The 26,829-nt window shown below is 42.9% G+C and overlaps 1 protein-coding gene across 5 annotated transcripts in view; it reads left to right on the top strand.

Annotated features, from left to right (window-relative positions):
- shq1 (SHQ1, H/ACA ribonucleoprotein assembly factor) overlaps positions 1-26,829 on the top strand; it is a 39,111-nt gene that overhangs the window by 3,712 nt on the left and 8,570 nt on the right. For 2 of the 5 annotated variants that reach the window (XM_071493777.1, XM_071493778.1), the window contains exons 4-11: positions 1,968-2,096; positions 2,191-2,351; positions 2,472-2,584; positions 2,682-2,779; positions 9,769-9,926; positions 10,442-10,495; positions 18,231-18,354; positions 25,048-25,168. In XM_071493777.1, coding sequence (XP_071349878.1) covers positions 1,968-2,096; positions 2,191-2,351; positions 2,472-2,584; positions 2,682-2,779; positions 9,769-9,926; positions 10,442-10,495; positions 18,231-18,354; positions 25,048-25,168 — 958 coding nt within the window. The remainder of the gene's footprint in view (positions 1-1,967; positions 2,097-2,190; positions 2,352-2,471; positions 2,585-2,681; positions 2,780-9,768; positions 9,927-10,441; positions 10,496-18,230; positions 18,355-25,047; positions 25,169-26,829) is intronic. The other 3 variants (XM_071493779.1, XM_071493780.1, XM_071493781.1) reach the window with 3 other exon arrangements.

A 26,829-nucleotide genomic window follows, 5' to 3' on the forward strand; every position in this document is an offset into this window, starting at 1 on the left:
TTCATTTCTGTGTTTCAAACAACCTCTCAACACTTTGAGGGGAAAACAAAATCAGAAATATATTGTTGGGCTGAAGCTAAGGCTTTTGTTTGTTACCCATTTATGTTAGCTATCTAGTATAAATGATCAATAATGAGTATAGGATCTTATCTCAGTTTATCAGATGTTAATGTGATCACAGAAATGAGTACCTCTGACTTTACAGTGTAGTACTCTTAGTACTCTCATTTGTCAAAATGTAAATCACCTTTTTTTTTTTTTTTTTAGATTTAACAAATTCATAATCAGTTATCATAATTAAAAAAAACACTAATTGTTGTCCTTTGATAGTTTTAACACAAGTAATATACTGAGTACATCATATCTGCAGGCAAAGTTTTAAAAAGCACTGGATTTCATTTCTTCAAAAAAAGACCTTAAAGGCAGAGGTGGGGTACTTAAGTCACATGACTTGACTTAAATCTGACTTAAGACACTCGAGGACTTGAGATTTGCTTGACCAACACTGATTAAAAAAACTTGCCTTGGTATTCATGACTTGAGACTTGACTTAGACTAAAGACAGATGGCTCAAATGGACTTGACTTTTTTTAATTAAATATTTGCATTTTTGTTTTTGAAACATGATTGGGTGATTTCTAGTGCGATGCCCACAAACCTGGCAACCTACAGTGATGCAGCAGAGCAGAGGCCAATGCACAAGGCAGCAATGGGCTGGAGGTCCAAAAATACTAAAGTTTGATTTGCAGGAGGAAGGAGAACAAAGCACAATGCAGGCTCCACATAGAGATGTATTGTAATAATAACTACAATGGCACTCAGTAGAGTTCATACCTCTGCCAAGGCCAAACAGTCCTACACATTCAAGAACGACCAGATCTGCACCAACATTACATGGGTTCTTCCCTGGCCCATGTCTCATCCCTCCTCCAAGTTTGGTGTGAATCGGTTCAGCATGTTTGGATAATCCGTCTGAAAAATAAACAGACACAGGTTAAAACATAACCCCCTTTGCAGAGGTAATGATATAATAATAATAATTGTAGCAGTGGGAGGCTGCAGTCACAGTTCCAGACTCTAAAATACCACAAAATGTCAAGTATGATTTATAAGGTTTAAGCAGCTGCAACAGTTTTTTTCATTCATGTTGAAAGTAAAACTGAACTTTTCCTGACCACTATCTTTTAACTGACTTAAATGAAGAAACTGGGGGTTGATCATCAGAATTTCATATCATTGACTCATCTTGATCTGAGCAATGACTTGTCTTGTCTTACCACAGTAACTTGGGACTTGCTTGTGACATGCACGCGTGACTTACTCCCACCTCTGTTAAAAGGTCTTCATTATTTTCCTTCTACCTGCAGTTGGCAGTCATGCTGGTTATCAGATGTTTTTGTATGTAACTGTGGGCGGTAGGGAGATGTCACACTCCGGCAAACTGAAAATGGGATTGTGACAGTGGATTATGCTGCAGGCGGCCGTTCAGTCCTTTTTCTGTGGCGTTTCAGTCACCACCATCAGACTTCTAGCAAACATTGGTACTACTACTAGAGACAGTGTCTGTGAAGATCATTATCTCATAATGGGCAAGTGTTGATTTCAGCAAAAACTTCATTTCATTCATCTTTTTCAATTGGTTAATACATCCATCAGTTTTATACAGCTTATCAAGGTCTAAGTCACATTAATTTGATTAATTATCTGCAGTTATTGTTGTATTCTGCTGCGAAGTACTGAAAAAGATCATGTAATAACAAATTCTAAGCAATATTGTCCCTCCTGGTTTTACATACCTGCATATTTTGGCTGGTATGGTCAAGAAACAAGCATACAATTAAATTCTTTGTGGGAATAAAAAGATCTAAAAAAAAAAAAAAGCAGAAACCTCATGTGTATGAAGTAACAAGCACCTGAGTTATCTGTTATGTGTAAAAAGCATCCCTTCATATCCTGCCTCACTGTAGGTCTTTTCACTCTTCGGGTCCCTAAGGAGACATCTGGGGAGAACTTTGAAGGACTCCAGATGCTGACAAGTCTGCTCGCCCCAAAAGGCTCCCGTTCAGCAAAACCACTGGTCGAGGATTTAAGCACAGGTACGTCCATTCTATACATTGGTTTAACTTGTTTATAGATTGGCAAAATAACGTAGAAGTGTGCAGTGGTCATAACTTCTGAACATTTCTCAAGGAGGCAGTGAAAGCGTAGGAGACGAGGAGGAGGACGATGATGAAGAATTCGACTGGCAGGTTGAGCAGGAGGTGTACATGGAGAGCTCTGAGGAGGAGCTGAGAGCCCTGCAGAAATACGGCTTTGGCAATCAGAGGTCTGGAGTGTTTGCTAGATTACAGGTAAGAAAAGATCCTTCCCTCACCTCTGAAATACTCACATCTTTTATGAGTGTGATTGGACTAGGAGAACTTTTTGACGCATACAAATAAAGGCCTGGAATGCTGCGATTGTCCTGACAGGAGGAACTCAGTGACGTGATCGATATCGGGAACCCAGAGGGAACAACAGCAGCAGAGAGGAGGCAGGCGAGGCTGGAAGCAGAAGCATCTGCCTTTTCACCTGATCATTATCTGTGAGTTTATAAAAAGGAAAAAACTCTCACACTGCTGAATGTAGCTTCTCTTTTCTCTGGGCTGTTTTTGACCACTAACATCCAGGTGTCATTGCAGGGCCGATTTGTTTGAGGACGATGAAGTGAAGGGGCTGCTGAAGTTCAGACCGTGGTGGACAAAGCTGAGCCCTTCCACAGAGCAGGAGGGAGAAGCTGGTGAGTTCATGTTTTCCTGTCATGCTCTTTAAAAATGGGATCTGTAGATTTCATTGTCTCATGTTAGGCTCCTTATAAAAAGTGACATGGTTATTTTCTTGTTTTTTCTTTATTAAACTTGTGCAGTGCACAGACAAATGATAGACCAATCAATGAAGCACAGAAAAAAGAAAGAAAAATGTGTATCAAAAATGCTGTATCTTAAAGCAGTGTTTGAAGTACTCAGGATTACTTAAGTAAAAGTAAAAAATAAAGGATTTCTAAATCCTGCTTTAGTAAAAGTGCACGAGTAGCAGCTAAGTCAGAGTTCAGTTTCTGCAGAAACATGGTCTCTGTGACAGATCTGTTATTACATATAAGATTATTAGATTGCTATTACTGATGCATTAAGTAATAAGCAGTGGAGTACTCTTGGAGCAGGTAGAGCTAGCTTTAGTTACTTTATTGGAAGCTTGATGGATTAGTCTGTTGGGCCTAAACCAGGGGTTAGGCCTCTCCGCAGAGACCCAAGATAAATCTGACAGCTCATGAGATAACTGATAATTAATTGGGTAAAAAAGTAGGAAAAACATACTTCTGCAGCACAAATCAATATTTAGTTTTTGGGCTTTTCTCTAATCTTAAACTTTGTTGTGGGATATTGGGTAATTTCTTCTCTTTTAAAATTAAACCAACTTTAAAGGAAACTCAATCTATCTATATCTATATACAACTGCTAACAGCTCTGTGACAAGGGCCTCAACTGGGCTCTGGGTTTTGTAGTTTATCTCAAGTCATAAAGTTTGAAAACTGCTGATTTAATCTTTACAAATATATTCAATTTAACAACCTCTTTATGTTTCTTTCATCTAAGATCTTAATGTGAAAAGTCGCCAGTAACTAAAGCTGTCACATATATGTAATGGGGTAAAAAGTACAATATTTCCTTCTGAGATTTAGAGGAGTAGAATTATAAAGATGCAGTAAATAGAAATACTCTAGTAAAGTACAAGTGTCTCAATATTATACTGAAGTCCAGCACTGATGTAGAAGCCCTGAGCTGTGGGGTCTGTGGAGTAGTGTGTGTTTATGCGGTAAACATGGGTTGAGCACATGGGAATTGTTCCATTTGAAGTGTGTGGTTTGTCAAACTCAGTTTGTAGCTTTTGTGCTCAATGATTAAATCTGGGATATATGGGGATTAAATCTCCCATATATCTCGTCACATATCACATGTTAATTAATGTGGATGATTGAAGTTTTCCCTGCAGTTGAAAGTAACCAACAAAGCAGTGACAGGAGGCTACCAGAAGGTGGCATGAAGTTGCAAAAATTGAAAGGGCAATCATGCATTGCCTGTGATTTGACCAAATTAAAACACTCTTGATGACCATTTTATTATTCCCAGTATACCGCTCCAAAGCTTCCACTAATAGAATAATGAACAGAACAACTGTATGTGCGGAGATCCGAACAGGAACATGTTGGCTGGGCTTTATGTCTGCCAGGCACAGACATTGTTCTCTGACAGTATATTAATCCCCAAAGGACACATGAGTCTTTTTGCTGCCCCGTTCCAGAGGAAGGTCAGAGCTCAGCCAGTTGGCCCGAGCTGCACTCTCTGCCAAACCGCCTCAGGGCTCCTCAACAGGAAAGACACTTGCCATTATGAGAGACTGAACTTGGACCTGCCCTAATCACTACATCTCTCTGGTGCCTGTTGACCAATTTAAACAAGCACAACTGCTGAGTTAGATTTTCACAGCTCAAAAAAAAAAAAGCCCAGTTTTTCCTTCCTTCCTGCATTTACAGTCATGTAGGTTATCTTTTTGCAGTCATGTCCTGTCTCACTCACTTAGACTGAGACGGGCTGTGGTTGGCTGGAGCCTCCCAGCTTCATGTCTCTTGTATAGGCGCGATGGCTCGTGAAGCCTCAGCACTGTGAGAGACCATTTAATTGTGCCATCCGGCTCCTCTAACAACCTGCTAATTCCAGCACTTCCACTGTTTAAAGGGGCGCATGGCTCACAGCCATATGTGGAGTGCATGGGTGCTGTACGCTTGAGAGAGGATTTAGATTAAACAGATAGCATTATCACAGGAGGGAGCGCTGGCAGTGGCGTTTCCACCAGCGCAAGGGCCCGATCGCTGACGAGCAGCCATCCGTCAGCGATGCAGAGGCCATTAGCCGCGCTCTGAGTGTAGCCTCTCAAGAACATTACGGTTCCCTGCAGCCCCGCCGGCTCCCTTGCCTCATTCTGCATGCTAAGACAGAGTGGCACAGTCAGGAGCCCAGGCGTAGATAAATGGGCCAAATTAAACTTAATGGCTTGATTGACGGCTGGAATAGCATTAGCCTCAGCTGAGTGTGAAGAATGGCGTTGGTCAGGAGATTTAAGCGGTTTGCCATCAAATCTTCGAAAGCACGCTTGTGATTTTAACTGTAATATATTTAAAATGGACAACTACAACTCCTCAGAGTGGGTTTTTAGACACCCCCCCACCCCCTTCACTTCTGCTAAGTCTGATATATATGTCAAGTGACAGATGGATGTGGTCACAAGTGCTAATGAAGTAGAAACTGGCCCCTTTGTGCTCTCGAGTGTCAGGGCCAGCACACTGACAGGACACAGCTGCCCACTGGAGGCCTGACTTCACACACTGGCTCAGGCTAAATGGCCCCGACAGCTCGGCCTCTCTACCTGCTGCACTTTGTTACGGCTGAGTTTAGAAATCTGACCTTTGACCCAGATGGTCTTGTGCTGTTGTTCTAGGCTGCTAAGACACTACCCAAGTTTACACTTTGAGCAGACTGTATCATTAGATATCCCTTTGATTTCTACTTGACGTGATCACAGCATGTGCACACACAAAATTAACCACAGCCGCCATCCAAGGTCACATGGTGACCCCCTCGCATTGGTGAAATTCTGGGAGCGTTTTCCAACCCACAGCAGTACTTTGACGAAGCATATTTACTCCATGCCATCAGGCCATCTGGACCTGTAGAGAGCAGCGACGAGCCAGGCTGCCTTTCCAACTGGTGGAATTAGGTCGGAAATTAATTTGCAATCAGGAGAAGCCCTCATACACGGTGTGCTTATGCTGGCCAGAATTGATTGGCTCCATAGTGGAGATGAATGAACAGAGCGTTGGGTAAGTCTATCAGGTCTGCTCACCTCACCTCACTTCACCGCTTTGGCTGCAGAGTTAATAGAAAAAATATCTGCATCATTAGGCTGCCGTGTCTACCTTGCAGGAGGATGAGAGTACTGTTTCTGTTTAGATTTGGCATTTAGTTATTTTCACTATCACTGTGTATTTGCGTTGTGCAGCAGTTTTCTTCTGAGCAGATGGCGCTTGTATCCACTGAAATCTCCAGGACCATCTCTGTGTGAATGATGAGACGTAAATACTTTTGCTTTATGTCAACATTTGTATATGACATGTTTATGCCTCTGTGACGGCGACAGCCAGAGCTGTCCCATTCTTAAGAACGCAGTATCTCATTAACGCCGTGAGTTTGGCACAAACATTCATTTGGACTCAAGGATGAACTGATTAGATTTTGGTGGTCAGAGGTCAAAGTTCAAGGTCACAGTGCCCTCACAAGACACAGCTTTAGCTTTGTGAACACAATATCTAAGCAATGCCTTGAGGGGTTTTATTCAAATTTGGCACAAATGTCCACTTGGACTCATGAGCTGATAAGAAATTAGTGCTCAAAGGTCAAAGGTCAAAGGTCAAGGTCACAAAAAACCCACTTTTGATCATAATTCACAAATTCATACACAAATTATGACACAATTTAACTCAAATGTCTAAAGGGATAAAATTAAGTGATGTCATTTTGTATCCAAATTGTCAAAGGTCAACTTCACTGTGACATCATAATGTCCTGCAGAAACACCTCTGGCCATTATTCAGCACTATAACACAGGAAGAAGAGATTGTGACCATATGTCCTGCAACTTGGCTGGTTGGTGGAGGCAGACAACCATGAGGCGGCAACTCTAGTCTGTCTTACATTTTTATTCTTCAAGTGCCTGTGCATCCATGCATTTGTGTGCTCAGTGTGTGTGTGTGTGTGTGTGAGTGCGTGCGTGCGTGCGTGTGTAAAAGAAACACTGGGTGTTTCATCTGTGTTTTTTTATGACACCTTCATCCCTTCTCTTAATGTGTGCGTCTTTAAAGAAGACTGTGTGCAGACAGATGTGGGTGCATCTGTCTGTCTGTGTGTGTGTTCTGCTCAGCCGTGCTCTCCTGCTGCAGCTGCACTGACGAAGGACTCAGGTAGCATCTGCAGGGAGCTAAAAACTGACGTAATGCAGCAGGAATCTCCCTCTCCCAGCAGAGCCGAGTTCCCACTGCAGCCAGAGGGATCATGCTGAAACGCTGCATGTGTGTGTCTGTATATATGTATATATCAAGTCTGCCTGTGTGTGCGTGAGGCTGTGTATTCGTGTACTCGCTCCAGTCAGCACACACCGGTGCGTCTCGCTCATCAGGGGCTGAGTGCAGGGACTCTCCTCTCCTCATGCAGAGAGGAATTGCTTTCAGCTGTTTTATAAGCTGCTGGGAGAAAGGAAAAAAATGTTGAGTTACAGCGTGTTCCTGCAGACATTCAGCGCGCCTTTCACTACTGAACGATGCAGATAGCTTAAATGGGATTGAAGTCTGTTTGTGTCGCCCCATTAGGCCTGCCACAGATCCTCATTAAGCAGATGTCTCTTTCAAAAGGCTGGAGTTAGTGAATTTGCAAAGAGCAGGGAAGGCAGAGGTTCTGAGATATTTTCATGTGATGGAGCTCTGTGTTTTCTCAGTGCAGAGCTGTTCAGCTGTTAAATACATACAAATGGGATCTGATTTACTACATTTTGCTGGTTTGATGTAGGAGTATTTGGCCTGTTTTGCTTCTGCTGCTTATCAACCTCAGTCAGGTGCCCTGCAACAAGGCACTTTGCCCCCAACTGCTCTAGAATAACAGTTCATTGGCCAAGAGTGGAAACACCTTAACAACAGGAAAACGGGCCAGGTCTCTTCTTCTTTTTCCTTAACAACAACACACGCACACACACAAACACATAACCGTACATCACAGGGAACAGCTGGTGTGACATACACCCCTACACTAGGGTGCAAATGGTCTGATTTTTGAAGCATACTCCTGAATTGCCAGATTTAAAAAACAACAGTGGTTTTAGGAGTTAGAGATGCACCCGTTGATCGGCTGGCGATCACAATCTGACGGTTTTCAGCTTGATCTGCCGTGAACAGTGACCAGCTGATCAGTCTCAGATCCGATTCTGTGCCGGTCACATTTACACTCATGCTCCGCACGACGCTTCATGTCGTGCACACAGCAGCACAGACACAGCCACACAAACAACCTGTCTTTACTGTTGGCGCTCGCAATTTGTGAAAATGTATAAGGCCAAATAAGCCGTGGAGAAACAACCACTAACACATTCAGAACAAATTTAATCAACTAAAACCAGTGCTACACCGCTTACCTCACCTGTGCGTGACGGCTGCCTCACTGAACTGCTGCTGCGGCTCGCAGGCAGGTGTGTCCACATCGCCGGCGTTGCTGCTGTGCCTTGAATAATGGCCGTCAATAACAATAGTCATCCATTGTTGAAGATACGCTCCAAAAAGGGAAGAGTTTTACTCTACACCAGGAAGCAGTCACATGATTTTTGTTTACCTTCATTCAGAGAGACTGAGAGAGAGAGGAGGCCCTTCACCTAGTTATTTAATAGTTAATAGTCAGTGCTTTATTATGACCTTGTAGTGAAGAAAAGATACAAAACGCTTGTGTAGCTGGAAATTATCGATTTCGGGGGAAGAAAATCGGAATCAGCCAAGAAAATTGCAAACAGTGCTTCTCTAATAGGAATGTGTGTGACTGTCTCACTGCTGACCTGACGCTGTGTTGTGAGGCAGAGGAGGAAAATCCATTTCATGCAGCATTTTCAGTTTGATGATTCTGTGGTTTGAGGAGCTGGAGAATAGTTCCTCCATGTTGCTTGATGTCCACTCTCTAAATGCTGCTCTGCGCTCTGATACTTGCTTGCTTCTTGTGGATACATATACAGTAAGTAACAAGAAATTGCAGTTCAGAAACGCCAAACTAGGTTTGACTTAATTTAAAGTTTTAAAGCAATGAAATACTGTCCACATTGTTATGTATCTTAGTCAGACAAAAAAAAAATCTTAGAGATCTGTATGAACTTGGTTTATATTATTTGTCTACGTAAAAACAAAAATTGGCTGATCTGGCGTTATCAGAGTTTTAAATCTCCAAACATTGATATCAGTATCGGCCACAAAAATCTGTGGCATCTTTGTTTCATCACGCACGATAGCCTTTAGTACACAAACACACAGGCACACCCAGAGACACAAGCACACTCATGTTTAAAACCCCAGCCTCCTGCTTGTATTTTCCCAGGAAATAGGAGCAAATTTTGGCAAGAATTTATGGGAAATACCAGGATCTCAATCTTCAGCATTTAACCACACTTTAAACGCTCTGTTTTCTCTGTCCCAACTGAAACATGAGGCTGGTAACAGAGAGAAAATGATGCTTTTTCACATTCAGACAGCTTAGCGTGGATGTAATCTGAAAGCCTGAGAGTACTAAACCCACTTCATTAAGATGTCAGTGTTATAATGTGCCGCCGTGCCTTTTATCTTCTATATGTGATGGTGTCAGTATGATTTTATGGGAAAATCATTGGTTTGTGTTTCTACCTTACGGCTGAAAAACGTGTTCCAGTGATGATGGTCTGGTGGCGCAGAGAGTATGTAAAGTCAGACGCTCCCTCTGTCTTCACACCAGAAGCGAATGTGTGCGAAGGAGCAGCTACAAACACCTAACCCCCACCACTGCTTCTCACACCCACAGGATTCTTCTGCACTTCACGGGGCAGCTCTGCATTTCAGCCCTTTTCAGAATACACCAAAGACTTGCGGTAACTAACTGTAAAAAAAAACTCTTCATGCAGCTGTGTTGTTCACCGACGATGAGAAGGAGCAGCTGAGAAAGTTCACCAACCGCTCCTACCTGCTGGACAAGACATCCCGTCACCACGCGTGGCTCAGCCTCGCGGACGTCCTGCTGGCTTATTCCTACGAAGTGCGCTCGACGGAAGGAGAGCACAATGTGAGTGAGTCGGTGTGTGTGTGTTTGTATGTGTGAATGTATGTGTGAAGAGGCGACTCCTCCTGAGCAGCACTTAGACTTGGATGACAAAGCCCTCGATCCTCAAATCCTTTAGACCCCCTTCCATTTCATTCAGAGCCTTAAGAGATTACCAGCAGATCCACAGGCTCAGTCCGGGCCTCTTTGTGTCACTCTAAGGTAGCCGCAGAGAGGCAAGGTGAGCAAGGCTGATTTCATTTGTTGTGAATGAAATATCAGTGATATCTGATACAGCAAAGGTTGCCAACAAATTCTATGAAATGTGAGCATCTGAATTTCCATTTGGGGCTTTATAATCTGGAGAGGGTCCAGAACAAGTCCCCCACTTTATTAAAACTTGTTTTATATCCTGACCAGACGTCTAAGCAGCTGCTCTCCATGCTGCTGTCAAAGCAGAGCTTCATGTGCTGTGTGTTCTTGTAGTGTTTCCTGTCCGTTGTTGCTGTGATGATGAGCGGCTCTCTCCCTCCCTGCAGGTGGAGTCACCGTGGACAATCAGGAAACTCAGCGGGACTCTCTGCTGGCTGGAGGTGAGTCAGTTGATGCACAAGCAAATAAGATGCGCTGCAGTGAACGGTTTCCTCTCACGTACTCGTATTTTTAATTGAATAATGAAATATTACTGTGAATGTCCTTATTTCATGACACATAGGAGGGTTTTTTTACTGACCCTGTTGCAAATCAGCACCAGGGTGCGCAAAATCTTGTATCGCTGAAATTTCTCAATTTAACAGAGAATTTACTCAGATTACAGATGTAAACAAAGCCAGCTGCAGTTCATCTGAATTGTGTAAATCAGATCTGATGCTGGGCTCTTATGAGACTTGGAAAATAACAGAGCGCCAAAGAAAGCGTTTCCTGCCATGCATGTGTGTATTCAGCCCACAGGAAAACGACTACATATGAGGAAATATTAAAATCCTGATGTTGTCAGCTCTGCAAAAAAAAGTCTTTTATCATAAAATAACAACCTACATAGTTACCGAGGCTGATGTGAGCCATTAAAAGTTAGGAAAAATAAGCAGGAGGCAGCTGCAGAAAATGGAAAAGTAATATTAATAAACAGGTTGTTTAATTGCTGCTCTTTTGTCTGTGTTGTGTTGCTGAGCAGAGCTCTGGTGAAGTTATTTTATAACGCATCTTTTAATTTGCGTTTCTGGCTCACTTTGTCTCTCTCACTGTTTAGTTGTGCAATACTGTCACTCCACTAAAACAGTGCTGCAGATTTTAAACCTGTTTTCCCCAGATGTCAGATTTTTGACACCGTTTCGTCAGCCACCGCTGGTCAGTCTGCAGTGATAAATCAGGTGCTGACGGTGTTTATATCAACTTTTATTCCCTTCCCCCATATTTTGGAAGGACGTATTATATGAGACCAAACACTGTATTTCCAGCAGTGCTGCCTTTGTTATTTTACAGGTGCTAAACCTTGGTGCCGTCCTTTAGTGAAAATCAGGATAAACTCAGTGTCACTGTTTAGTGTCACAGCACAAAAGGCTGCAAATCTTTTGTAAACATCTCCCATAGTGTGGATCTGCTTCTGTTTACCTTCAACATTCCCCCTGTATGTGTCCATTCATGTCTCCTCTCAATATTGCTTCTGGTTTTCTAATGGAAGTGAATAGCAGCCCTCAGTGGCAGTGGCAAACAAAGGACAGGAGCTCGTGAACAGATGGGACTGGTTTCCATCAAGTTACGGAGGTGAAGTTAGATCATGTGTCGGCAGGTCTTCTCACCACCCTGCTGTGAAAAGTATTCCTGAGGACATAACTGCAGCTGGAGAATCTTTATCAACCATGCTTAATATTTACTTTGCTTATTTTTCTCCCTCTGGTTATTGAAATTTCAGCAGAACGAGACACATCACCCACTAAAATGGAAAAGGGACCAAATAAAGTCCTGTTTCATTCATTCCCATCCCTTGTTTCATTCAGCCAGCAAATGGACAAGTGTTTATTTGTCTGGAATGGAGACAAATACAGAAACAGGTCAGGGCTGAACAGCAAACACACTGCGTCTTGTACTGTGTCATTCTGGGTCTTACACTCATATCCACTCTGCCCACAGTTGAATGTTGGCGTTTGAAATCTGTATTTTTTGGCACCGACCTTAAGACTCTTGGAGATTCTGAAGGTGTCAGAACTCCAGCAACAGTCCAGTATAAACTTTATCCTGTGTTGTGTTGTGTTGTGTTGTGTTGTCAGAGTTTCGACCTCTTCAGTCTTTTCCTCTTCTCCATGCAGCATGACACTGTAACATTTTCACAGAGACAAGTCTCTTATTCAGCTTAGGTTTGTGTTGGCAAAGAGCTGCTTCTGAAACAGTATTTTTATTATAACCTTATATTGTTAGTTTTTTCTTTTCTGTAACCTTTTTTGAAAAGGGCAGGGTATTGTCTTCCTTAGTCAGTCATTATTTTCTACTGTTTTCTTGGAGACAACCTTTGTAAAGAATTTGTGAGTGCATTAAACTGTGAACTTCTAAAACACAGACAATGTGAATATGACAAAATACAGTAGCTCCTCTCATCTGTGTGGCTCAGCAGCAGCCATTGAACACAGTTGTTTGGCTGCAGGAATGTATTATATGATGTATTATAGCTTGGATGTGCTATAAAGTGATTAGAGAGGCTCTGGAGGTGAATGTCAGTGTGTGAATACGCACATTGTTTCTGTCTGTGTCAATATGTTGACAGTTACATTAGTGTCTGAAGGCACATTACAGACTCCAGCTGATTTTCCTACTCAATCAATGGTACCTGCTCTGAAATAAGCAGTTGAGGTCCAGGCTCTGTCCCTGGCACCAACAGGAGTCTGTAATGTGAACTACAGGGAGTTGTCAATTGTTGGACTTGGCACATAACGTGTACAATAGCAGTGACAGGTGTTCCCAGTTCAAAGAGTAAATGATAGGTGCTGTGTGTAGCCTGTCTGCTCACAAACTGCCACTAGACGGCCAGTGAAGAGGGTGTGTGGGTGGCATTGGAAACAGGAGTGTCACAAAGATGTCCAACATCTTAGCTCCTGTCCACAGCAGGGTGAAAATTAAAAACACAAACTGGTTCAGTCTGAGCCAGTGTTTATTGATCATTTTCTGAAAGTTTGCTTTCACATTGAGGAAATAGTTCGGTCTCTCCCTCATCTCTAGGCTGATGATGGCTGCTTTCAAGAATATACTATTCTGACAGACAGATCACAGTTCACTCTGTTTGGTCTCAGCTCATTACACCTTTGTTCTGTTGCTTTCTGCTCTCTATTATCACTTACTTGAGTGTTTCTGTATAGGCAGACACAGTTCAAATGTCCTCACTCTTTGGTTTTTATATGGGTGCACCAGCATAAAATAGTGGTTTCATCTGTGAACCATTGTTAATCTGTTAATCAGACTGATAGATCACAGTTGTATTCTTCAATCTGATAGTATAAGAAGATGTTTCACGTATCATCCAAGGGGCTTCTTCAGGCTTCTAAGGTAGAACTTGGGCAAGAGGTGAAACATCTTCAAGTATCTAAAACCAAGTCTAGTTGCCCTCGATTCAACTCTTCTTGGAAAACCGTGACCTGGATGATTGACAATCTTCACAGACATAAATACAGATAAATTATGATTCTTGGGGTCTGTTTCCAGAGGAGGGTTTACTGAGTAATCTACAATGTTGCTGAGTAAAATCTCACGTGGAACAGGTCTTTTTACATCAGATCTTGTTCCACATTTGAGGAGGTTTTGTCTTTTACTCAGCAAAGTTTTCCAGATTACTCAGTTAACCAGGTTCTTGGAACAGAGCCCTTGTATCGTGAGAACCATAGAGTGCATTGCTGCACAAAGTCTGTGATCACAGAGGTCCTTGACGTTTCTGCGATATAGCACCTTTGCAGGTATATTTTTGTAAAACAATTTGGTTCTTTTGTCCGTTCTCTGATGCTGGAGTTTTGTTTCAAATTTCTCCACTCTATAAGGTTTAGTGTTGATCGAAGGTTAATCTATTGAGAAATCAGTGCCTTTCAAGTAATGTGGGCTTTGCCTTCAGAAGGGAAAACCCCTAATCGCCACATTGGAGCTGATAAAGCTGACAAAAGCCCTGTTCAGAGTCATATCTTGTACCCAGATATATCCAGATTATGTGTAGATCTATATATTGCATTTCATCACAATGCATCTCAGGTGAAGCCAGATTCATGCTTGATGCAAAGGGTTAACACGAGGATTTCTTAATGTTACCACTAACAGCGTCTACAGGCATCAGAAATCAGAGAACACAAGCAGCCAATCACAGTTCTTTTGGTCCCCTCATGTATAGTTGCCAAGAGGGGGATGTTTCTGGTTCCTCAAGAAATACAGGATTCTCCTGGATACTGCAACGCTCCCATATATTTAATTATTTCAACTTTGTAGTCATCATCTACCTCAAAATGTACACAGGCTTGTACCTGAAACTGTGTATCTAAACCAAGAGAGTGTCAGGCCTGTCCAAGCTGTAGAAGTTCTCCAACCATGAATCTTTCGGAAAAATGAATGGGATTTTATTTCTAGAACTAGGGGCACCCGAATTAGCTGTTTCCACTTTGTAACTCTATCTCTGTAGCTAAGGTAGCCCCACAGAGGCGGCTCACAGCGGTAACACAGTATAACCCCTTTAGCGTACGACCATAAGTTAAGCTTAAATCTCAAATGGACATTTGTGAATAGTTAATAAAGGTTACACCACTTCTGTTTCTATAGACCATGCATGGTGCTCAATACAGACCCCTGTTATATTTTATTCTATTATTGTTGGTGCTGAAGAGGGTTGTGGTTGTCGTTGCCAGTTGCTTCAGGCTTTCAGCGACAACAGTTGTGCATGAACACACACATCTGCCATGACAGATGATGCAGTTGAATAGGTGACCTGTCATTAATCGTAGGGACTCATTAGAGTTCACACTACACTACAGATATGTAAAACGTGTCCCAGAGCGTCCTCATTAGGTGTTGGGTGTGCACACATGATCACCACTTGTGATCAAATTGCCCAAGACGCATTTGATTGCTAATTATAAACAAGCCAGTGAAACGGCTCGGAGGAGTTTGCTTACCTCGACCTTGACCACAGTTTGAGAGGAAGTAGATTTCCTGCTGCGGTGACAGTGGAGACAGCCTGGCAGCCCATTTGCAGCTTGTCACTCAGTCAGCAGGGCTGTCAAAGGGATGGGAACTCATAAGATTTTATTGATACCAATGCTATAATAGATTCTGCTTATCAGTCTGATTCTTTATCACGTGCTGCTATACCTGGAATTTAAGTAGAGAGATGTTTCACTGTATTGCTGGTGTCCGCCCTTACTTGAAATGACTATTTTACAGTTATTATAACTGTCAGAAAAACATGCCATCATCGATTAAAGGACTTGATAAGCTCAGAGGCATCTGATTCTGATGTTTCCAACAATTTGAAACCTGGGCCACATTACAGAAACTTAAGTCTTAAGATAGGAAGAATATAAGATGTGATTTTTTCCCAAATTGGTCTGACAAAGTCAAAATCAACTGCCAAATCATAGGAATCCTTACTTTACTTTATCCTATCTGATCTCAGGTTAGGAAATCCTAAATATTGAATCAAACATCAGTTATCAACTTTTATGTCTGTTACCAAGCAACCGATGGTACATTTCTCATCTCATCTGGCTGAGGTTTAGATCTCTCATTAAAACATACAAAAAATGGACCAAAACAAGGACAGACACTGAACTTCAAGTCAGACAAGTCAGAAGTGTTGGTAACATCTGTCGAAACAATCCAGAGATGTTCTTCTATATTAACTTCAGAGATCAGAGAGAGAGAGTGGGTTAAGAGCCTGTGTCTACTAACGAGGGTTTTGACTTCAAAATGCAACACGTCAGCAGGGTCTGTCGTAAGCTTCTCAGTGATTAAGTTCTGCTTGTGGACATTTCATTGGTTGTGTAAAAGCAAAAAGAGAGCAGCCATGTAGATTAAACAAGTTGGCTAAGTGGTGGAAAAGTTAAATTGAGGACAGATTAAGTTATTCTCAAGTTTTAAAGTTGAGTGAGTTTATGTAAGATTTTGGGAAGTTAGGAAGTTTGTGTAATACACAGTTAGGATAGGAATTTTCCTAAATCAGGTCCCAACCCTAATTACCATGGTTACCAAACAGTTAAGACAAGATCTGCAAGTAAGGGAGTTTCTGTAATACAGCCCCAGTTCTCAGGAACAGGAACAGGTTTTCGATCCTCATCCCTAACAGACAGCCCTCCTCGCTCCCTTCCTCCCCCTCCTCTTCTCCTGTCCTTCACCTTCTGCTCTGCAATGGATTCCTCTGTGTCTTTGACTGACTGCCTCTGTCTGTCTGTGTGTCACTGCTGATTTCAGCTCTGCTTCCTCACTCCATTCTCCCTCTGCGTTATCTCTTTTATTCGCTCACTGTCTGTATCTCTTGCCTCGCTTAACATTCTCCTTCCCCCACCACCTTACCCCACCCCACCCCCCACCCCCACACACCCCCTTCCATCTGCCATATGTTTACTTGTCTTCAGTCAGCTGCACGGGTGTGACTGTGAGTTTCCCCCCTGCAGCAGCAGACCTTATTTACACTCCTACTAAACAAGCCCAGGGGAGAGCATGATCCCCAATGACACGCACTCGCAAGCTCGCAACACATCCTTAACAAGCTGCAAAGAAAAGAAGAAACAAGGGATAAAATTCTCTGTTTCTGTCTCCAGGCTGTGTGTCCATTAGTGCAGAGAAAATCTGAGAGCGAAGGCAGTGATTAAAGAGAAGCAGCAATTAACCGGCCAGGGCTGCAGAGGTGTTTAAGAGTTGTGAGCCCCTATTTTGCCAGCTCTATAATTGAGGAGTTGTTAGGAGTAATTAGAGCACCAGCGACTGCAATGCACTCCAATGGGAGCCAGACTGCAACCTAAATAAAAGAGAGGAGGGAAAATGCCGGGGCCGAAACATGTGTGGCTCAGGCAAACTGTTAACTGTCAAGCTGCTTTCACACGTGCACGGTGGCTATGAACTGCTGTAGATATCAGCCAGAGGAGCTGCACGTGCGAACGCAAATGTCCGAATCAACCAACAAGCGGACATTAATTGGACTTTACCCTGCGGGCTCTGATTGAATAGAGTAGGTCACTGTCCAGAGAATTCACAGCATGACGGTAGCCATGCCGATGACATTGCTGTCATTTCTCCTGCACGCTGTACCCATCTCTGGGGGGTTAGAATGCGTCTGACATGGACAGGCTCTGGCCCTGTTCAGTGATCCGATCACCACCGGTCAGCTTTAAGTATGACACTTCACGCCTGGCTTTAATCTGCGTCTCCACATGCGTCTCGAGTGACCACATGTGATCGGATGTCACTTCCCCACTTTATATGGGACAGAGCATTTGCAGCCAGGGCCCGATACTCTGGATTGATCTGTGAGAAGTTTTCCTGGCTTTACTTTCCCTTCAATTGTTTTATTTCTCTTATAATTCCTCTGTATTGGTTTTTATAAACCTGATTGTTTTGATTGTTTTATCTGCTTCTCTTCTCTTCGAAATCTGTTGATTTAATTTTTTGCTGTCGTTATAAAGCACCTTGTAGCATAGTTTTTGAAAAGTGGTTTATAAATAAGGATTATTATTATTAAACATGTATGCATTGTGTGTTTTTAGCCAATCAGACAGGCAGGTCCATTGTCAACGTATTTGTGTGTAAGTGTGTGTATGTGTGAGGGAGAGAGAGAGAAAGTGGAGAAAGGGTTGAGCGAATGCACTGCGCACAGCTCCACAGTGAAAGAAAGTTGTAGCCATTAGAAATAGTAAAATATTTTTGATTCATTATGGAACTGTGGCAGGACGTCAGTAGAGTAGATGGTTCTTCAGTGTGGCCCAGGATGCAGTTGCATTCACACTGCTGAAAGAATGTGGCCACATGTGGCCCAGACCACCTCTGAATGCGGATCTCAAATGCGTTTTCAATGTGTCTTGGGTGCGTTCAGGCCTGTACTCAGAGCTGACCACTTGAGATCAGATTACCCAAAACAGATGTTACCGCTATACCAGGTGTGAACAGGGCCTGTGGTTGTGTGCTGCATGTGTGAAAGTGTAACTCTGGACAGTGTCTGAACCTGATTCTTCCAGGATTGTCTGATGTATGTGAAAGCAGTTTCAGTTTTCACAGTCTAAGTGATTCTCTTCATGTCTTGTGTCTCTGGAGAAAAAAAAAAAAAAAAAAAAGGTCTGGTTTTGTTTGGATAACTTCACGTTCTCTCTTTTGCAGACATACAGCTCCTTGCAGGAGGTCCTGGTGTCATTTGGACGGAGGGTTTTGTGCTACCCACTCCACAGACACTTTGCATTGGTCTCTGCAGCTGTTCGTGACACAGCTAAGATTTTCCAGTCAGGTGAGTGAGGGCATCAGCAACCCACACACATACATACACACACACACACACACAGGCTCATAAACACACATTACCACAGTGACCTTTCACCTCTGCTGACTGGTTGTGACCCCATAGTGTCTGCCACATGTTCACAAGTTTGCAGACTGTGTGGGCTTTGTGGTTTTTGTGCCAAAACTTGCAGCTTCAGCAAAATCAAACCTCTTCGTGTGGATTCATTTCACTCCACTGTGAACACATGATCATTGCTAATTAGCGTTAATTGATTTTGTCCACCCTGTGGTTTCTTCTGAGCATTGTTTTTTCATATGTAAATAAGGCTTTGGAGTGTGGAGTCAGACAGAGTCTGCCGCCTGCCTGTGAGCAGCGGGATGCAGGTTGATTCTGAGACAGCCTGAAAGTCAGCATGCTGTCGTGGTTCAGTGCCTTGCGAAACCAGCCTGCTGGACAGACACCGAGTTTAGAGAACGTGGCTCATGAGAATCCTGTGGCCTGTGTTTGAAAGTAATATTCCTCCAGCTAAGCAAGAGAGTGGCCCGACTCCCACCTCTTCGGGGAGCGAAATGTGGATTAGTTGAAAAGGGACTGTTGACTTTGATATCTGAAAGCCCAGAGTAATCTTTAAATCAAAAGCCCCTGCGGACAGATGAAACTCTGCAGTGTAAACACACTCAGGATGTGTGAGGGCTAAGATTATCCAGCTTGTGATGATTTAACGCTGGTAAATGACAGCAAATTAAAGGCCTTTTAAGCTGCAGATTAGCATTTCTGCGCATCATTAAGTAGGAAGATGAGGTGATCAGGAGAGCCAGGGAAACAGCAGTTTGACTCGCTCGCTCTCTCCCTCACCTTCTTTCTCATACCTCACATAATAAGTCATAATTTATCTTTAATCTTATGTTCGTCTCAAACCAAAATTGTTCCAGTGTTTCCTGACAACTCAACATCATACTTGTCTAAACAGCCAACTAACAAGAGGCTCTGTTTATTTATTTCAGTGTAAGGAAGGAAAAAAGCCAATTATTTCACTATTATTGTTCACAAATTTAACTCCTGACTCATAAAAGTTATTATTTGCAAGCATTAGGGATGTATGAGTAATAGAGCTTTTCCTTAATGAACTGTAACATTACAGTTTTTCAGCCTGGCGTGTGTCTGAGGGTGTGTTTCCTCCCAGCATTACTTCACGCACTAATTAATTTGTCAGGATAAGGCAAATGGAAATGCATGCTCCATTTTTGAGGCACTTCATTTAAGTGGCTGCGAAAGCAAACATTCATAGGAATTAGTAAAACAAACCCATTAACAGCAGCACACAGGTTAAGGCCTTAGAGGAAACGTTATCCGGGGGTAAATATTTGAACAGGCCTCTGGCAGCGTGGCGAGTATTCTCAAGGAGCTCCTCCACCTGCTTCCTAAGTGTCTCTCACTGAAGAGCCACCGGGCAGGTACAGAGGAGCGGGGAGCCTGAGGGGCCTGTAGGTGAGAACTTGCAGGGAGAACCTCAGGGGTCATGTTGCTGTCATCATCAGACGGAGGAGACGAGACCAGAGCCGTCAGATGTGCTTCTCTGTTACAGATCAATACACCAGGGATCTCTGCTGTCATTCATTCACGGAAATTTCGTGCTGGTCATGGAAATTCCTCTGGGATTCTGGGAGAGCAGGGAAAGTTTGGGAATTTAATCAGTGGAAGTCACATTTTAGGTCAAATAAGCTCTCTGACCTAGTTCTGGAAAATGAAGGGAGAGTAATGAATTTTTACCATCAGGCCAGGGTGTGAACACTTTAGGTTCAGGGTGCTGACGATCTTTTTATTGGATGAGATGCATGGATTGTGTGTGTGTGTGTGTGTGTGTGTGTGTGTGTGTGTGTGTGTGTGTGTGTGTGTGTGTGTGTGTGTGTGTGTGTGTGTGTGTGTGTGTGTGTGTGTGTGTGTGAGAGTGAGAGAGAGTGAGAGAGTGAGACAGAGGGAGAAGTGACTGACTGAGAGGCAGCGGGTGAAGGAAGGGGCTGATATTGAATTGTGACACTGTCTTGGAGGTTGTCTTTGGCGAGCTCAGCAGGCAGTTGTTTGACATGGGAGGATGGTCAGCTGATGTACTCCACCTGAGCCTTCCAGGCCATAAAAGCTGGCGCATGTGTTCACTTGCTCATCCGTGCGCTGCTTTCATGGCCAAACCTGCTGACTTCCACACCCGCCTGTTTAGTGTCTTACCTTTGGTTGTAATAAACTGTTTCAGTCTAACCCGTAGAAAAGTCCAGACAGTTGAACTGTAGTGAGCTAGGCGGTGATGTCAGCGGGCAGTGATGTAATGGCTGAACTACCCTCACACTTTAGATCTGACGCTGCATGACGATGTGCCTCTCCTGGCTTTGAAGCACAGAATCATTAATGGCAAAATCAGACAAATGCAGAACTCTTCCTGCTGCTGTTCCTGCTTTCTGGAAGCTGCTGCTGCTCTTCCTCTCAGTAACTGAAAAGTGAGAGTGAATGTTTTAGTTACAGAGCCTTAAGTTAGGGGGGTCCCTTGTCACCTGTGTTATTTTATCAATGGAAACACTAGTCCAGACAGTTGGGTGGTGTTCACTCATTAAACCAACAAGCATATATTGCACTCATCATCATGTTTGTCTTTTTGCAGGTGATGTAGTTTTATTTTTGCCCAAGGTGCAGAAGTGGCTTCCTGGTATTCAGAGATTTTCAAAAAGTTTATCTCCCTTTCAACTTAGAAATTGTCTCAAAATTATCTCTGTTATTATTAAATCCACCTCAAACAGTTAGATACACAAGCTGTGTCCCAACTCAGGGGTCACATCCTCTGGAGGAGAAAATGCGTAGCCTCTGCTGGCATTGTAGACCGCAAAGGCCGAACTGAAATGAGACACTCTGGCATACAGATGATTCCCGCTTTGCATCACCAGCTGTGCCCGCCCTTACCCTTACGTCACAAAGCGTGACGTAAGGGTAAGGGCGGGGGCTCCTGTCACCAAGCAACCTTGACAGCTCTGGTCATGGTTGTACCACGTCGTACTGTGAAGGAAAACCTCAAGATAGAGCCATAAACCATGTCGTTAGCTGTTCAATCGAGCTGAAACTTACATACTTACACTGACAAGTGTAATCCTTTGGCTCTCTGTTGGCATTGTTTGCTGCCATATTATATTCATTACCATTGCGCAATGAATCTTGGGATAAGTTGGACCAGGAAGCATCCACCCATTGGAGCTTTTGTTGCTCAGCAAAAGAAGGAGGCATTTGAAGGAGCCTTTGAAATGGGACAACCTTGTTGCGTCGCTGTGACGCAATCAGTCTTAAAATGCAGCCTCTGAAGGACGCGACCCCTGAATTGGAACAGAGATACAGTATGTTTCTCTTTAAGAAAGACTATGAGAAAGCATTATTTTCAGATGTTTAGCGCTATTCAAAGACATATGGATAGAGGACACGGCTTCCCCCAATTCCCTGTGAGCCAGGATTTCAATCATTAAAATGAATGTCCTACCTAGAATAAATGTTGCTTTAGTCCCCTCCATCCAAGTACTGGAAAGTTTACCTTAAATTATCTCTCAGTTCAGATGGAAAAGCTAATATCCCAAATGAAAATGAAAATGAAACCTCACAGTGAGGGAATGGAAACCGATCATTTTGGATGAAACTGTCTGCATCTTTTATTAAACTGGTTCAGTGACTTTTGAATCTATTCCACAGCTCCCAGAGAAAATGTAAATACAGTCCCCCTGAAACAAATATTATTCACACATCGTCTTCATGTGTTTGTCAGACAATGTAAACTAAGGTGTCTTCCAGTCACAGCAGACTCTGGATATTTGCATAAGACTGAAAAAATAAATCAAGGTTCAAGTGGCATATGAGACATGTATCATAAAATATATTTGTTGAAATGTTTTTAATAAGATCCACATTCCCAGCTGGACCCGTTTTAATGTTGCACTGGTCCTGCTCATCATGTGTATCTTTTATATTATAAATTCTTAAACCACAGAGCCCTATACAAATGTCTTGGAAATAAAGCATGTGGAAAAGAAAAAAAGTACAATTTGTCATTTTCACTTTGCTGCCTCTGCAGTTTTTGGAGTGACCACATTTTCGTCCAGAGAACACAGCAGCCTTTGTTTTTGGTCCACCTCACTCCCACCACTGCATCTATGCAGGCCTGCCCTTTCAGCAGCTGTGGAGGACTTACTCCACGCTCTTCCCCACTCATTGGATAATCCGCTCTTACCTAATTAACATATTGTTCTCACTTGTCATCGGCACTCACAGCGGTGAACTGGTGCAGAGAGCAACCTTTCCTCTAATTTTCTGCAAGCAACTCATGAATCTTCCCTGTAAAAAAAAAAAAAAAAAAAGTCAAATCTTGGAAGGAAGTGTGTTTTTTCCTCACATGATCCAAGATCCTGAATTTGAGGGCAGAGTTCCCTGCATACGATCCCATGCCTAAATGAGAACCAAATGTTTGTTTAAGGTTTTCCTCTCTGCAAGTGTGCTGTTTATTTTGTTTGGGCTGGAATTTCTCTGGACAATGCCAACGAGCTCTGCAGAGGTGGAGAGCAGCATTTTCTCTTGCCCTCAGTGGATTGTTGGCCACATCATAAGGCTATTTATATGCCTGATTGGGGGAGAAGTGCTGTGGCAGTTTGGCTTGTTGTATACTTAGGGGAGAAGTCATTTGTCAGAATAACAAATGGAGATTCTGTGTCGTGTAGTTCTGCCTGTGTGATACATCTGTAGTGTTGAAGGCTGGCTGAAACAATTTCAAAACACGTTGCCAAAGTGCAGGTGACAACCATAAACCATGTCCTATGCACCGCCGCTAAAAGCTCTCAGCATGTAGCAGGTAAACTCATTTGATAGTTGCTTTGATGATTTATTGAAATCATGATTAAGACCAAACCTTTATGTAATTAATCACAGGCTGAATGCATTAACCACATGGTCCTGTTCACACAAAGTCCACATTAGCTTAATGAGAGAGATTTTAAGTGAACCACTAAATAACTTAGCACGTTTGTGTTGCATAGGTGTTAAAATAATAATTATGATACAAACGTATTTACATAATTAGATGGAATTAAATAAATGAAAGCTGTAATCAGAGTGGATCCGTCTCCATAACATTGTTTATGTTAATGGTTGGATAGCACGGCAAACCTCTGTGGTCACCTCTTGTTCTGCACATATATGCAACTGTAAAATGTGGCTTGTCCTCTTTCCACTCTCTCCACTAACTGTTAAATCTCAAAAAGCACATTAATATCCAGAAGAAAACATGATTTATGTGCTTTAAGTTTCATAAAATGTTCACAACAGCTTTTAAACAAACTGAAATAAAACATGTAGATATTTATTAACCTTGCATTGCACATTTTTTAGCTGCAAATAAACCACGGAGTTGTATCTGTGCTGTTAAATGATTATTTATTAAGGCATCAGTTCACCTGAGTCCCTGAAGAGCACATATTTCCTCACTCACGTGTACCTAACTCTGCATGTAGTTGCAGTTTTATGTGCAGAGACATTAATCTCGACGTCTGCTGTCTCCACTCCACTTCCAGCGAGGTGAATGGAATTTTGTTTATACTGCTCAAAGCATCAAAAATGGAGTTTAGTGAAACACAAAAACACGTGTCCTTTGGCAGAAGACGTTTGCATTCAGTAGAGTTTTCTCTCAAACTGCTTTGTTTTCTGAACTGTTATTCTTGGCGTTACAGCATCGGGGGTTATTATTGCAGTTTTTTTTTTTTAACCTCCTAATCTTTATAAATCTGAATCAAGCATCAGCCTGGTAGTATCACATTCCTCTGTCTGGGGCTTTTCCAAAGTATCGCAAAGGCTGATTCAAACAGCAGGCTTCAATACAGTAGCCGTATCCATATTTCATACAACATACTAATTCAGTGCAGCTGTAGTGTGTTCACAGTAGAGAAGTGGCAAAATGAAGCACACTCAAATAGTTGAGGCTTGAGACAGATGCACTGCAATGTGATGTCACTTGAGGGGTGCAGCACGTGTTTAGGCTAGAAAGCTTCTGACCATTCTTAGAAAATGATTTCCTTGAGCGATAAGGCAAAAACAAAGATGTTTTAAGACTTCAAATTGAGTAGTTAAGTGACCTGCGTCGGCCTTGGAGCCATGCACAGTTGGAATTCACTCATTTCCTTTTTGGACTGAATTATTGATGTCTTTTAAAATGTGTAAATCAGGCCTTCATGTTTTGTCAGATCACAAGAAAAAAACTGATTCAGATCAGGACTATTATGACGCTGCACAATGGCTAGAATAGATGTCAAGTGGAAGATCATCAGAAACATTCAGAGCTGTTTTCAACAGATAAAGGCAAACACATTTCTGACAGAAAGTCAGAACAGAACCACCATTAAATTGAAAGATTGAATGCCAGAAATAGAGCTGTCGTCTGTGGCTCTTTTGTCTCAGATGAACCAGTTCTTAACCAGGAACTCTTCTTAAACCGTATGGATCAAATTACACTGCAGCTCACTGGGATTTTCCTCTGATCCTGTACCTTGGCTTTTATGTATGGAACAATGACTGCAAGCCTTTAGATTCAAGCTGCGCCTGCCAGCAGCTGGAGTACATTGTCATCCTTAATACAGAGCGAGAATAACACTGTTTTTCCATTTGCCTGCCACGGTGTGTTCCTGTGCCCAGGGAAAGCCTGTGTCCTCAAATGCCTGCTGGATATTCACAAAGTCTTCAGAGAGAACGACCCGGCCTACATACTGAACGACCTGTACGTCACAGACTACTGCATCTGGATCCAGAGGGTCAAGTAAGTTCAGCAACGCACACATAAATCCAAGCGCACACACCTCGTAGACCTTCATCGAGAGAGAGAGAACCACCTTCAGAGCCAAGGGAAGTGCCACTCAGCCCCCATGATGCATCAGTGCTTTAGAGGAGAGGATTAGACGAGTCATTTGTCACAGCAGGGCCAATTGAAGGACCAAAGCCAGCGATAGATGCTGTCCCCCTTATCTCCATTATCGTGTGTCAAAAGTACCATCATTGCGTCTCAAAAGAGCCAGCTGCACTCAGCAGATTCACTTTGTATGAAACTTTAAAGAGTGCACATGTGTGTGTCTGTCTGTGTGTGTGTGCTCCCCATATCCTCGTGGGTGTAACCTTCCACCACCGTTTCAAGCCAATCATGCGAGATCTGCTCTTTCCCCCCTCAAATGATATAGGTTTGATGACTCTCTCCTCCTCCTAGCACATATTTTACAATTACTTACACATTTCAAATGTGAGCCTGCGAGCGCATTACTCAGTAATGAGCTCTGTTTTAGTCTTGGCCAGGGTTCAGCCAAGTGGTGTGCTCGTCTGGAAAAAGCCCAGTTGAAAAATGTGTGCCTGATGTTGTAGGCTCGGCGCCCAGATGCAGACACGATAAAAGGTCTGTGGGGATTTAGTGCTGCTTCCCCCCCCTCCTCCTCCTCCTCACATTCTCATTTCTACATTTTTCCGCCACAAGTCTTGAATTCTGCTCTTAAAAATGCTACGGATGCCGGGATCTTAATGTGTGGGGTGAAATCAGCAGCTCAGTCTCGGGTTGGTGCGATCTCTTTTCTCTTGGAGACAGTGACCAGAGAGAGGACACACACTCTCTCCTGCTCTATGAGCACACAGAGCTGCTGAATCTCTGTCAACTCACCGAAAAACTCAATCAGTCTCTTCTTGGCTGTGGGGCACGGGAGCTCTGCTTCACCTCTTTTTTCCTTTGCAGTACATGGGAACTAAATGTCAGCACTTGACCTAACGTGCTGACTCCTACTATGCCCTGCATCGATCATTAGATGGATTAGCCTGTGCTGTTGGAGCGTTGACCTGTGATTGAATTGTTACATTTCCCCTTTTGTGTTTTGTTTTTTCCTGTCGATAAAGAGAGTGAACTTTACAGTGTTTTTTTTTATTCCCTCATATAAAGCTGTCACGTTGTGAAAAAGACATTCAGATTAGTAGAAACCACTTGCGTCACCTCCAACCACTTGAGACAGCAGCCAAGTTTGTTTAGCTTTTTGTTGTCTCAGTGTGGGTCTTCTGGCTCAGTAGAAATTCCATACAGTCTCCACTTGTGGTTGGTGAAACTATGTTCCCATGTTTGGAGTATAACATAAAAAAAGGAGCCTGCGGTCAAAATGCAAAGCAGCACCGGAGATCCAGGCCCGTTCTCTGAGGTTTGGAGCGATCGGTTTCCACAAACCAGCCTCCCCTATCACACATGCGGTTTGTTGTGGCAGCCCTTTTGTGTCATCTGACAGGTTTGATGACAGATCGTGTAGGCATTGTTTTCTTCAGTGTGAGATATTCCCCCATGCAGGATTTGTCATCCTCCGCTAAGTGAGTCGTCTCTGGGAGCCGGGGCGGGTAAAATGAGATGTAATCTATACCCCCCTGATGCAATCCCTGTGTCTTGTCACTCGGCGCTGCCGG

The sequence above is a fragment of the Trachinotus anak genome, unplaced genomic scaffold, assembly GCF_046630095.1.
Source record: "Trachinotus anak isolate AG129_WGS33_773 ecotype Australia unplaced genomic scaffold, CSIRO_AGI_Tana_v1 ptg000013l, whole genome shotgun sequence".
NCBI classification, from domain to species: Eukaryota; Metazoa; Chordata; class Actinopteri; order Carangiformes; family Carangidae; genus Trachinotus; species Trachinotus anak.